This window comes from Myxine glutinosa, chromosome 1 (genome assembly GCF_964187855.1).
Source record: "Myxine glutinosa chromosome 1, kmMyxGlut1.1, whole genome shotgun sequence".
Classification (NCBI taxonomy): domain Eukaryota; kingdom Metazoa; phylum Chordata; class Myxini; order Myxiniformes; family Myxinidae; genus Myxine; species Myxine glutinosa.
The window spans coordinates 246,460,084-246,474,866 of record NC_136261.1 but is presented as its reverse complement, the minus strand read 5'-3'; the positions used below and the strand labels follow the sequence as shown (position 1 = coordinate 246,474,866).

At 46.3% G+C, this 14,783-nt stretch overlaps 1 protein-coding gene across 3 annotated transcripts in view; it reads left to right on the top strand.

Annotated features, from left to right (window-relative positions):
* The window catches only part of B3GALNT2 (beta-1,3-N-acetylgalactosaminyltransferase 2), a 71,611-nt gene that overhangs the window by 13,050 nt on the left and 43,778 nt on the right, over positions 1-14,783 (top strand). For all 3 annotated transcript variants that reach the window (XM_078785739.1, XM_068129777.2, XM_078785745.1), the window contains exon 6: positions 5,115-5,210. In XM_078785739.1, coding sequence (XP_078641865.1) covers positions 5,115-5,210 — 96 coding nt within the window. The remainder of the gene's footprint in view (positions 1-5,114; positions 5,211-14,783) is intronic.

Genomic DNA, 14,783 nt, shown 5'->3' with positions numbered 1-14,783 from the left:
ACAGTCTCATCTTTACCTCCGCCACCAAAGGTGGATGGAGATTATGTTTTCACTCCCGTCTGCCTGTTTGTTTGTTTTTTTTTGGTTTTTTTTTGTACACTGAATCGAGGCTCGTGAAAGAGCTAACATTTATTTCACAAACAAATCAACCAAACAAACAAAATATACAAAAAGAGGGAGCGGAAGACAAGATGGGGAGAGAAAGGGAAGCACACAACCACAACATTTGAGAGCAGGGAGAAGTGTGGGAGGGAGAGGGCTTGGGGGCAGGAGGCGTGGGAAGGGGGGGTGGGGGGGGGGGGGGGAGAGGTATAAAACACAAGGGGACCGAAATTAGCGGGGGTAGAAAAGATCAAGGTTTTGGATGGGGGAGGATAAGAGATGGTGGTGAACAGCTGTTTTAAAGACCTGGAGGGTGGAGTGGGATTGAAGAGAGTGAGGGAGTTTGTTCCAGAGGTGGGAGAAAAGAGGAATGAAGGAGTGAAGGTGAGCAGAAAGTCTTGATTTTGGCAGTTTAACCATAAGAGGGTTGCAGGCAGATCTTGTGCGACCTGTAGGAATATTTGGGGGACAGAGCCCAGAGAGAGCTGGGGGGGCAAGGCCAGAGAGGAGTCGGTAGAAGACGGAAAGACCACCAACCTGCCTGCGGTGAGTGAGTGAAAGGCCCTTGGAGTTAGCTTCATCGCGGGAGATTCCAATGATTCTGAACGCTTTGGTTTCAACAGCGTGAAGACGAGCTAGGTGTGAGGCAGGAGCACCAGACCAGAGGGGAGAGCAGTATTTCATAGAGCTGCGGATGAAAGCCTTGTATGTGGTGAGGAGCTCAGGTGTGCCAAGGAAGGACTTCGCACGACGGAGGATGCTCAGTCGGCGACTGGCTTTGGAGGCCAGATTTGAAATGTGGTTTTCCCAGGAAAGATCATGGCAAATAGTGAGACCCAAAAGCTTGAGTGACAGAACTTCTTGGAGAGGATTATTCAGAAAGTGGATGGGAGGGTTTTCCAGTCGGTCTTTTCGGAGAGACATCGTAAGAGTGTGAGATTTATCAGGATTGAAAGACATGTTCCATTTGTTTGCCCAGTCTGTGATTTTGTCCAGGTCTGCAGAGAGTGAGGAGGCTGCAGACTGCCGATCTGAGGGATGAGGAATGGAGCGACAGAGAGTAGAGTCGTCAGCAAAGAGATAGAGAGGATTTTCAAGAGAGTCAGAGAGATCATTGATGAAGACCAGAAAAAGCACAGGGCCCAGAACACTACCTTGGGGAACTCCAGCCTGAACAGGAAGAGGAGATGAGAGAAACCCATTCAGGGCCACACGTTGACTACGACCAGAGAGGACGTCCGCCAGCCATGCGTGGAGATTTCCATGGATACCAAAGGAGGAGAGTTTGGTGAGCAGAGCGGGGTGCCAGACCGTATCGAAGGCACGTGAAATGTCAAGGGAGACAGCTCTAATTTCCTGTTTGGCGTTGAGGACCTCCATCCATTGTTGAGAAAGCAGAAGCAGCATGTCCAGAGTAGAGTGACCAGGTCTGAAACCAAATTGATGATCAGAGATCAAGCCATTGGAGAAGAGGAAAGATTTCATATCTGAAGCAATGATGGATTCCATGACTTTGCTGATAATTGGGAGAAGGCTGATTGGTCTGTAGTTGCTAGGATCTGTTTTTGCACCTTTTTTGTGCAAAGCGGTGATGTTGGCTGATTTCCAAGCAGATGGCAGATGACCTTGAGCAAAAGAGAGGGTGAAGAGAACAGAAAGAGGGAGTGAAAGAGCGGAAGAACATGATTTTAGGACCCGTGGGCTGATGCCGTCAGGACCAGTTGCAGAATCAGAGTCGAGGGTTGACAGAAACTTTTCCACCTTGTCAGGAGGAAAGGACACAGAGTCCAGGAGCAGCTGGGTACGACTGGGTACGGTGGGTACAGTGGGTACAGAGAGGGATGGGTTTGGGACACAAGATTTAGAGGCAAACACAGAGTTGAGGCATTCAGCTTTTTCACGTGCGGAGTCAGCCGTTAAGCCGTTTGAGGTGAGGGAGGGGATGGAGGGGGAACAAACACCAGAAACAGATTTGACCAGACACCACCAGGATTTGGAAGAGGGAGACAGATAAGAGAGTTCGGTCTTGAGAACGGTGAGATATTGTTTCCTGGCTCTCCTGAGGGTGGACACACACTTGTTTCGGGCTTTGTGAAAGGAAATGAGATTTCCTTCCGTTGGATTTGCTTTCCAGGAGACGAAAGCAAGTTGTTTCAGGGCAACAGCCTCACCACAAGATTCCGTGTACCATGGACGGGAGGAAGGGTATGACAACTGAAGACGAGATGGGATAAATCTGTGCATGAGAGAGATCAATTTACTTTGAAAGAATTCCCAGGATGAGTTGATGTCAGAGGCGGTAGAGATGGGAGACCAGTCCAGATGATTGATGGCTGCTTGAAGACCGTGCCAGTTGGCCTGAATGAAATGCCAGACTCGTCGACGCTGAGGAGGCTCTCTGAGAATGGTCAGAGAGATGTCCACTTTGACAAGCACATGATCAGATGAGCCGATTGGAGCAGAAGAAGAGCAGCAGACATTTTCAGGGAAGTTAGTCATAACCAAATCCAGAAGAGAAGATGCTCCGTTGACTGAGATCCGGGTCGGGAAATTGACAGATTGTGTCAGTCCCAGTGAGTCGCAGAAGTCCTTTGCTGAAGAGCCATGGCTGGTGAGAGAGGTACCCACACCCAGCCAACTGGCATGGTGACAATTGAAATCACCACATATGAGGAAGAGAGAGTTGGGATGGGTCGATAGAAGTTGGTCCATATTATCAGACAGCGAGATGTAGATGGAGTCATCACTGTTTGGTGGACGGTACAACACACATATGAACAAAAGGTGGGAGCGAAGGGGAAGCCGTAGCCAAAGGTATTCCTGGGGGTGAGGTGGAGAGAGGGCAGTGGAGGGCGAGTGAGGAAGAGAGTTTTTTATAAAGATAGCAACCCCACCTCCAGGACGAGGCTCAGGTCTATCATACCAGAGGAGGGAGTAACCTGGGAGAGATACCAAGGCATCAGAGACATCATGAAGGAGGAAAGTTTCTGTTAAGCAGATCACATCTGGTTTGTCAGAAGCAACCTGTATGGAGAGATCAGTCAAGTTTGAGCGAAGGCCCCGGATGTTTGAGGTCCATACCGTTAATGAAGAGGAAGGGGGAGCCTCGGGTACAGAACAGGGGGGGGAGGGGTAGGGTAAGATGTGGAAGAGGAGGAAGAGGTAGGGAGAGCTGTTGAATGTGTGTCGGAGATTTCAGAGATTTCAGAATAGCTTGGAGAAAGGGAAGAATGGGGCGGACAAAAGGTTTGATGGAGATTGGGTGAGGCACAGTGAGGTGTTATTTGAGGAGGGGGAAGAGCGAGGCAGAAGGTTGGGGGAGATGAAGGTGAAAGTTGGAAGGGGGAAGAAGCAGGGAGGATGCTTTGAGGAGGAGGGGTGAGAGGGGAGTCTAGGAGGGGAGGAGCGAGGGAGAGTCTCGGAGGGGAGGGGTGTGGGGGGAGTTTAGGAGGGAAGGGGGGATGGGGAAGATTTGGAGGGGAGGGGTGAGATTGGATTTTGAAAAGTGTACGATTCATGGGAAACGAACATTTTTTGCAAAATGAGTTTGAGACCTTCGAGTCAAAAATACGTTTGAGGATGCTGAAGGAGGGGTGGAGTTCTGGATAGTTTAGGGAATGTAGAAAGGAGGAACTGTAAGAGATGGTATTATATATATGTTTTGGAATGAATAGATTTGGTGAGCAAGACGAAGGCATCCTTTTGTAGGAGAAGAAGAAAAAGGTGTTATAATATATGAGAGAAAATAGTTGTTCAGGGGAGAGATTATACATTTCTAACCACGTGATCGCGAACAACGTGAACGAAGAACGAACGAACAAATAAACGAATAAGCCCTGAGAAGGAAATATTTTTTTGGGTTTTTTTTTTGAGAGATATTAAACAAGGAGGTATGGGGTGAACGACTGGGACGAAACAGACAACGAAAATAATTGCAGCGCATTCGACGAATCGCTGAGAGAAAAACAAAACCACAAGGTCGGAGACGGTACGGTAACCTAAGCCTACGAGTACTAGGCCTCAGAATACTCGATACGCATTCACCGACGATTGTGTATACATGTACGAAAAATTAGCACCGAAAATTTTCCAAAAGATACTCTATAGGTACACACACCGACCGAAAAGATAGATACAGTCTCGACAAAAACACAATTGTGAAAAATCACTTAGCTTCGAAAGCGTGAGCGCATGGAACAGCTTCGAAAAGACATGACCTCGCCGTGATCTCGCGAGATCGACAAACAGACAAACAGTTTGTCTGTTTGTGAACAAACAGTTTGTGAACAAACAGTTTGAACAAACAGACAAAAACAGTTTGTCTGTTTGTGAACAAGATATCTCAAAGTTGTGGACAGATTCGGACGAAATTTGGCAGAGAGGTAGTGTATGTGACAAGAACGATATCATTAGATTTTGGTGAAGATCCGGATTCGGATCCGGCTAGTATAATTGCTTAAGTGAATCTTAACCAATTTGGAGATAGGGCCAAAAACGACATATAGCAGGATATCTCAAAAAGTTGTGGACGGATTTGGACGAAACTTGGTGGAGAGGTTGTGTATGTGACAAGGACTAATCTATTCGATTTTGGTGAAGATCTGAATATGGATTCGGATACGAGTATTATTTAATTTTAAAATGATTCTTCACCATTGAGAGATCGGGCGAAAAGCGATATATAACATGATATTAAAAAGGTTATGAAGGAGTTGGTTAGGTGACAAGAACAAGCGGGTTAGACTTTGGTTCAGGTCCGAATCCAGATCCGGCCTCTCAGTGGGATATAAAACAAACTGTTCAGCCTGGCGGAGGTATGCGCCCTACCGAGTGCCGTTCTATTTTTCACGTTTTCCAGAATGTGTTTATGTTTAGACAAAATATGCATTAAATGAAGGAATTCTGTTGAAGCATGTTTTCCATGTGAGGTTCATGTTTTGGAAGCTTTAGAACATTTTCAGACAATGCAAATTTTGTTGTTGTTTAAGACTTCGTGTGCAAATCTGTTGCAGTCACTGGTGGCTTGGACACACTTCAGCTCAGAAAGCCCAGGTTTCCATCGTGATGGCTGCTCATATAAACCTGTGCAGCAGTTTGTACTACCCAGAGTAAGCATGCTGTGTCACACTTATCTGTAATTGCAGTTAAACCCGTTATTGTGCAGATTTATTGAATGAAGCTACACTTTTGTAGTAGCCATTTTAAAGCATATCGGGAAATTATCCACTTATTCTGAACAAGTTTTGTAATTGTTTTTAGAACAAAGGTGGTGCTGGATTCATCAAATTATTATGCAAAGAAGGTGCAAACTCCAAATAAATCCACAAATGGATGTTTAGCCATGTATGGCATCGGTGTACAGTTGGACTCCGCTATTCGCGGTTCTGCTATTCGTGGAATCTGCGTATTCACGGTTGATAAAATGTGACATGTTTCTCTATTCACGGATGTGTCCCGTGAATTCGCGGTTGTTTTTCTATTCGTGGCCGTGTTCCGCAAAATTGCAGGTTTTTTCCCTATTCGCGGCCATGTTCCACGAATTCGCGGTTTTTCAGTGGCGCAAAAAAAATAATTCACGAGCCATGAGCATGACCTGCTTATACTGTACTGTACAGCTGTTAGCTTGACACATTTATAAAACCCATCTCTCACCAGCCATGCAAAAAACCATATTATGCAAGCCGCAATCATGACCTACTTATACAGTACAATCACTGCTGTGTGATTTGCGTTTTCATGGTTTTCGCGGGCACGAATTTTAGCCGCACTATAAGCGAGCTTCATGGGATATCCCACCAGATGTGTACACAAGTCAACTCCACGAATTATACGAGGGCCAGTCAATAAGTAACCTTTAAATGGCGATATAAATTCGAGAATGTGTGTAGTTGTAGACAACATATTGTTACGGAACCGGAGTACGGCACTCCCCTTAGGGGGGGGGGGGGGTTAGTCCCCCTTCTATTTTCACTGGCCGTCTCCGCTCCTGAAGTTGCGCAGCTCCCTCCGGAGAGGCAGGTGAGCAACCTCGTTCGCGACCGTGGACAAGATGTTATTTGCCGAGCGGATGGCAGCCCGCGGCTCGAACCATTAACAGAACTAGACCCGATTCTTGAACGTTGGCCAAATCGTGCCACAGGTATTCAATGGGGAAATCACTAAAACGAAACGGATGTAAAGGAAAGAAGGCAGAGTAAGGAGGAACAGGAATTTATTACTAACTATTATGTACACAATCAAAAGTAACCAAGGAGAAGGAAAGATACGAAAATAAAGACAGAAGGATGGAAGGATCAGAAGTCACAGTGCAATTTCTAGCTTATCTATACAGGCTTAACTTATACCCCAGGGACAAGACACACAAAACAAACTCACGTACACAAAAGGATGGAATGGCAGGAATGGGTGGAGGGATGAGAAGGTTCAGGTTCGTGCAAACGGCAGGGCTGGAGGTGACAGCTCCGATTGGTTCAAAGCTGCGGTTTGTTCAAAGCTGCGGTTTGTTCAAAGCTGCGGTGGACTCCCAACTCTCTGACGCATCTCTTCTCTCTCTTGGTGGGGGCGTCGCGTGACGGGTTATATAGGCCACACCCTCGAATCATTGTGAACCTCCCCGATCGTTCTTTCTCCGCCCTCTCAAGCCAAACCCCTCGTGCTTGGTTGGTTGATCGGCAAGGGCTCACTCCTCCTTCTGATGACGATGGGCGGGCCACGCCCTTCCTCCCCGAGTTAGAGCACATGGCAATGGCGGCGAATGCAGTTGGTTATAGAGGCTATGCACTTGACAGGGGATTCTACCTTATTTCAATTTGATGCAATGCAGAGTCAACTAATGGGAAACACAGCCTTAAACTAATACACATAATAAGGAAATAACTATTTAGAAGGGTATATGGTGGCCTACGTGCATGTATATGGACTAACTAAGAGGACGACCTTTGACCTTTGCACACAAAGCTGAGGTATCTACAAGAATTCATTACACTTACACAGGGTGATATTTACAACAATAAAAAAACACAGGATTCTCAAATCCGCAACAATATGTTATATCTATTGGTAAGAGTCATGTTTTGCCTGTTTTAGATCTGGGCGTATGACATCAGTAGAGCAGTTCCAAGATGGTGGCTTCTTTAGAAACATGCACCAGGGAAGAGCAATGTTCTGTCATCAGTTTCTTGGGAGGTGAGGGTGTGAATCCCAGTCAAATCCATCGCAGAATAAAGATGCAATATGGTGGTGCATGTTTATCGCTGCAACGGGTGTACTACTGGGACAGGAAGTTTAAAAGTGGAGTGTCCAGTACAGCAGACGCTGCTCGCTCGGGCCAGCCTCACACAGCCGACACACCAGAAATGGTTGCAGGAGTTGAGTGAGTGCTAAGGGAAAACCGTCGCATTACGCTGGTTGAAGTGGTCTCCGAATTGAACATTAGCCATGGTTCAGCACACCATATCATTCACAACGTGCTGGGGTTCCGCAAAGTGTCTATAAGGTGAGTGCCTGGACAACTCACACCCAAACTGAAAGAACGGCGAATGGACGCATGTGAAGAACTTCTGCGACGTTATGAAACAGAAGGCGACACTTTCTTACAGTGTGTAGTGACTAAGGATGAAACCTGGGTCCACTACTTTCAGCCAGAAACGAAGAGGGAAAGCAAAGGTTGGTGCCTTTCAACTTCACCATAGCCCAAAAAATTCCGCACACAACTGTCCGCTGGAAAAGTGATGCTGATGCTCTTCTGGGATAGCCGAGGCCCACTTGTAGAGCATTACATAACCAGAGGGACTACAGTCACCAGTGCATCATACTGCGACCTCCTTAAAACTCATCTGAAATCAGCAATCAGATCAAAACGTCGTGGACTACTCATTGCTGGTGTTTTGCTGCAGCATGACAATGCCGGCCCCATACTGCCCGCGCTACAGCTGCAACAATCGAGGACTTGCATTTTGAGCGTCTTCCTCATCCACCCTACTCGCCAGAACTCACACCTTCAGTTACCATATCTTTGGGCCACTTAAAGAAGCCATTGGTGGAACCACTTTCCAATCCGATGAAGAGGTTCAAGAGGCGGTGCCCAAATGGCTGCACAAGCAGTGAAAACATTTTTTTTCCCAGAGGAATCCAGGCCTTAGTAAAGTGCTGGAAAAAATGCATTGAATGCAATGGAGATTATGTTGAAAAATAACACAGTTGTTACACACGTACATGCAATAAACAAGTTGTGAAAAATATTTTAAGGTTACTTGTTGACTGCCCCTCATATAATGCAAACGCTTCATTAAATCGATTACAGTTTGCAATTTACGGTAAAGCATCCATCATCAGAGATCTTGCACAATAAAAACGCTTTGGGGGATGTTCCATCAGCTGCGTAAACAAGTCGACCCCGCACATTGTAGAATGCAAATGCTTCATTAAATCGATTATTGAAATTAGCAGATAGGCTCAATACGGTATCATCCGATAACATCCCATACAAAAAATGGGCAGGGTACCTCCCACAGATACCCACAATGCTCGCAATCCTACATATACAGATTGTGTCCTCGATCTCAATCATTGTTCTCGTCCCGTTGCTTCGAACTGTGCTTTTGACTCTCGCTCTGCTCATCGTTCCATCATGGCTCCCAAGCGCAAGACCAGTGCCGGAGATGCGTCAGCTACCAAGAGGCAGAAGAAAGTGATGAGCCTGAGCCAGAAAGTGGAGCTGCTTGGCCAGCTTTCGAGAGGAGAGAGTGCGGCCTCTGTTGGCAGGCATTACGGTGTCAATGAATCCACCGTTCGCTACATACGGAAGAAGGAGAAGGTGATTCGTGAGAAAGTTTCAGCGAATGCTGTATCGAGTATGAAGGTGGTCACCCATGTCCGGAATGTCCACATGGAAAGGATGGAGAAGACTCTCGGAATATGGATTGAGGACAACACGCAGACGAGGGACTTCATGCTGAAAACCACGATGCTGAACTGTTCCCTAAACCGGCTCATCAAGGACGAGTTGGACACCATTCCAAAGGTTTCCGAGGAGGAGGAGGAGGCGGGCAGTAATGAGGAAGAGGTGCCATGGTCTAACTTCGCAGACCAGTTCCTGGGCGAGTTGCTCCATGGCATGCGGGCCATTGTCGACAGGGTACAAGACGCTGACCCAGTCGTGGAGAGGTACCTCAAGTTCAAGAGGGGCTTGGATGATGCGCTGCTCCTGTATAAAGAGCTGCATCAAAATGTTGGGCAATGTGTCAGGCAGCTCCCCATCATCCATTTCTTCAGCCCTGCTCCTTCCATCTGAAGACCAGCAGCACCCTCTCCAGCATTCCTCTCAGCATCCTCACCAGCATTCTCATCAGCGTCCTCACCTTCTCCTACCTCTCCTGGCTATCCCTTAGTGCACGATTTTGGTGCACCATCATTTGGGTTGCCCTCAAAATTCGAGGAATTAATGGCATTTTAATTCATCATCATCATCATCACCATCACCATCACCATCACCATCATCATCATCATTTTAAACTTGCGTGTGTTTGTAAAATAAATTTTTTAAACGTGACATGATGGTGTTGTGTTTTTTTTTTAAACTTTCACAGTACAGTATGCGTAAGCACTTTTAATAAACTGTAAGCGCATTCCTTCAATAAATTGGAAATGGTACCTGGTGTTGTCGTTTTTTTTATTTGTAAGCATTTTTTGTGAAACTGTAATCATGTGCATTTACGGTCAAACATTTTAAACTTTAAAAATTTTCCTCTGTGAATCAGGAACCGCCGGGAACCTATAACGTATCCCCCTTTTTGTCCCCCGTCGCACCGCGGAGCGAAAGGGGGACTATGGTTTTCCCCTCCGTCCGTGCGTGCGTGCGTAAGCGAAGGACCGAATTCTAATTTGGTGTGTGGGTGCAACTCGGCATAAGGAAGAACGCTATTGAAAATTGGGTCGCCATGTCAAACGCCAAGATGGCCACCACCATATATATGTTTGAACCTTGTGAGCGAAATATCTTGAAAAACAAGCATTCTGAGTATTGCGCTGCAATACATGTCCCCTACCGGCAGTCTGTCGTCCGGAAAACTGTTGGGGAAATTACCAAGGGTTATTCACCCACAGGTTCTGAATCGTTCCCAATCGCTAATTACCTCAGGATGGGCTCACCTGTGATTCGCACTCGGGACATCGATTTATACACCTTGCAGACAGGTCAGCAGAAGCACGAGAAAATAACTTGTTGATAAAGAACCTTTCGAGTCGCTAAATATCAGTAATTTATTATATTTTCCGGTTCACGATCAATGATCGATGTATATATATTTGTTGCTCGGCTTGGCTCCGCCCCTCCGGAAAGCGCGCGATGTGTCGTGCTGTTGACGATGTGTCACGCTGTTGACGTTTGCGAGACGAGCCTGAGGGCGCGCGGTGCGGCTTGAGGAGAACTCCAGAATAAACGAGATATCCATTTTAAAAATATTTTCGTTTAATTAACGATATCTGCCAAACCACGTGCCCTATCGCAAATTCCAAAATGACATTTTAGTAGATTGAAATGCTGAACAGATCTGTGAAGTTTCCCCTCGATTGGATCAAAAATGAGGGAGGGGCTCGGTTTTAAAGGTTCATGCTTAAAAATGTCATAACTCTGAAACCATGTGATGCATGACGTCATGCTCGTTGACTTTTTTGTTCGTCATGGGTATGCGATTCTGCCTGCAAAGTTTGGCCTCGATCTGTTCAGCCGTTGCAGAGAAAAAGGGGTTTTTGTGTTTTCATGAAAAACAATATGGCGGGCGAACCACGTGACCTGTGACGTCATAATTACCATTAAAATATTCTACAGACCGAGTCCCCCCTATGGTGAAAATTTGATCTCAATCGGTCCAATTATTGCAGAGAAAATCTTTTTTAAAGGAAATTAAAACTTAAAATGGCACTGAGTTAAGGATCATCAGAATTATCAGAATTCCTAAAGTTCAAAGTGCCATAACTTTGTCAAAAATGATCGAAACGTCGTGAAGTTCGAACTTGATCTGTAACTTATCATAAGGAAACCATGTGCCAAGTTTGAAATCATGAGCATTAAGCGTTTAGAAAAAAAAGTCCGGAAAACTGTTCTTTGCGTGATGGACTGACGGACTGACGGACGGAGGGACGGCGTGCAAACCTATAGTCCCCTCCGGTGTACACCGGTATGGGACTAATAAACGAACTACTAACTTCTAATCTGGTGTGTGGGTGTATCTACGCATAAGGAAGAACGCTATTGAAAATTGGGTCGCGACGTCAAAATCCAAGATGGCCACCGCCATGTATGTCTGAACCTTGTGAGCGGAATATCTTGAAAAATAAGCGAAGTACCAACTTCTAATCTGGTGTGTGGGTGTATCTAGGCATAAGGAAGAACGCTATTGAAAATTGGGTCGCCACGTCAAAATCCAAGATGGCCGCCTTGCATCTTCCACTTTGTCAACTCACATCACTTCACCGACGGGGGACCTAGGCGTAATGCTTGTCCCCTTTGAAACAATGCCGCGGCATACATTCACGGGATTTTCATCGACCTTCGCGGATTTTCGTCGACATTCTCGGGTTTTGTCTCGCCATTTCCGGGACTTTCATCGACATTCTCGGGATTGGCCTCACCATTCGCAGATTTTGCCTTGCCAATCGTGGTTTGGTTCTCTCTATTCGTGGATTTTCATGACTCAGGAACCTATTCCTCCTTTTTCCATTGAAACAATGCCCCGCTATTCATGGATTTTCCAGGAACATATCCCCCGCGAATAGCAGGGTCCAACAGTACTCTTGTATTCTATAAGTCAAATAGGCGTTTATTTGAAGCATGAACGTGAGTCCCTTGAAATCTACCCCAGGTTAGGACAGCTGGCAGTTGCCACCAAGCCACAAAATGAATTTTCTCAAGGCATTGTTTTTGCCATTATTCAAGAGCAATTTGTCATGTGCAAGGTTTCAGCAAAATGACATGATGCCATGACACCTCAACACTCACAATTGACAGCAAAGGCTGGCATTGTGCTGTGATGCTCGGTCAGAGCATCCCCTCTGATTCTTGGATGTCGGTGGTTCGAACCACAAATGACTCATACCACAGACTTTTAAAATGGTACATACTGCTTCCTTGCTTGATTCTCAGCATTGAAAAGGATAGAGCAAGGACAGACAATCATAGGTTAGCAACCATTGCATAGGCTTGATGGGCCCAACAGCCTCCTTCTGCATTGAAGTTCCTTTTGAGGGAACTCATTATTATGATTATTCTTGGATTACTGACTTCCTCTGCTCTCGTAGCCAACGTGTGGCTCTCAACGGAATCCTTTCTTCTCTTCTCTCTGTCAAAGCTGTCGTGCTTCAAGGCATTCATAACATTCCCCAACCTTATTCCAAATAATCATCAATGATCTCACTGACTAGCTGGAAAATCCTCATCACTTTGCTGATGACTCCACCCACTGCTGTGACATCCCTCCTCCTTCAGTTAGACATGCAACAGCCTCTTCCCTTTCTTCAGACCTTGACAAAATCACAAACTGGTCAAATACTTGGAATATCTTTTTCAATCCTGAGAAATCTCACACACTCGCGCTCTCTCTCTCTCTGAAAGGACCGTTCTGCAAATCCTCCCATGTACTTTCTCAACAGCCCTCTGGAAGAGGTTCAGTCACTCAGACTCTTGAGTCTCACTCTCAGCCATGATCTCCCTCAGGCAAGCTCTTCCCTCTGGGCTGACCACCCTGCCTCATACCTTGCTCAGCTTGATGACATGGAAACCAAGACTTTTAAGATCATTGGAGTCTTTCGTGATGATGCTGAATCTATGGGCCTATCACTTCGCCATCGCCAACAGGTTGGTGGTCTTTCTGTATTTTTTCCATCTCCTTTCTGGTCTTGCATTCTCTGCCCTCTCTGTGCTTTGTCCCCTCTCCACCAGGTATCTGCAGGACCTACATACATCAGAACCTTCCCTTTCAATTTCCTTGATATCTTTCTTTCTGCCATTACACCCTCCTCCATGCATTCGCACCGACCTGAATCTTCCACCACCATCTCCACACTTTTCCTTATCCTTCCATCCAGAATCCTCTCCAGCAACTTCACAACATGATTAAAGAGTGTAATGTCCCTTTACCTCACCAGAACTTGAAAATCGCCCTTCCCCTTCCATATCAGAACAAGTAATCCTGTCCTCCAATCCTCTGGAATTGAACCCTCACTACTCATACATAGATTCAACAACCTCTTCGTCCATCTGACTCAGACTTCTCCTGCTGAAATTATTATCTCTGTGCACGCCTCATCAATTCCTGGCGCTCTTCTCTTCTTCATCCTCTTCAATGCCGTTTGCACTTCCTCTTCCGTGATCTCCATTAACGCCACTTTACCTTCCACATGACTCGGTAGCTCCACCTCGCCGTTGCTCCTTCCCGGTCAACAGCTCTTTTAAATATCCTTCCAACACCTTCAATACTGCCCCCCTCTCTGGCATGAGGCTCCCGCCCCCATCTTTAATCACCGACCCCCTTCATGTCCTTGTTATCCTCATCCCTGTCATGAGCCAATTTATAGATCATCTTCCTCCCACCATCCTCTTCCAACTTGTTGTACACCTCCTCTTCCATATCATTCCTCACCTTATCCACAGCTCTCCTTGCTGCTTTCTTATTCTGCCCGTTGACAATTGCCGCAACATCACATCCGGCTGCTTCCTTCTATCCTTGATCTTCTCTATCCGCTTCCAAACATTCTTTTCATCAACTGCCTATGCTACTTTCTCCATCCACCATACCTGGTTTCTATCCCTAGACGATACACCCTTTCCTGGCGTCCTTCCATGCAAACCTTCTGCAATTCCCCTAAATGCTTCTCCATACTTCTTACATGACTCCTCCAAACCATCCACTTCTTCGCTAAGTTTCCCATAACTTGTCCGCATTCTATACGTGTACTCTACACTTCCCTACACTTCCCCTACACGACTACAGTGACGTTTCCCCTACACTTCCCCCACCTATTAATATTCCGACCCCTGCTCTTAACCTCACTTCTTTTCTTCATCCTCACCACAAACACCACAGGCTTGTGCTGGGTGGTAACATTTGCTCCCATCACTCCCTTGCAATTCCTAACCCACCACAACTGTCACTTCCTGTCCACTACCAAATCTAGTTATGTTCTATGCCGTCCACTCCTCTGCGTAATATTGTGGCTTTCGTGCTTTTGAAAGAATGAGGCAGCTATGGCCATTTCATTCTTCGCTACCAGCTTCACCAGCTCTTGACCCTCTGTATTCATCATTCCCCAACCAAATTTACCAACACCCCTTCACCCGGCTCCACTACTCCCACGTGTGCATGAAAGTCCCCTGCAATGCACAGCATCACCTCCAGCTCAACCATTCCCATCATCCTCTCCAGTGCGTCTCTGAATTCCAGCTTCTCTGCCTCAGTCCTTCCCGTTTGAGGCCCAGATACAGACATAACACACACCATTTGCTTCTATCACCAACCTGCCATAACTCGCCGTCCCTCTCATCTTTCCACTCTGACTACCTGTTTGCTGATCTTTTCCAATACTATTATTCCCACGCCATTACTCCTTCCATCCCCACCTGCATGCAACGCCTGTATCCTCCTACTAACTTCCTTGCCATGTCCTCCTCGACCTCAGCGCTGCCT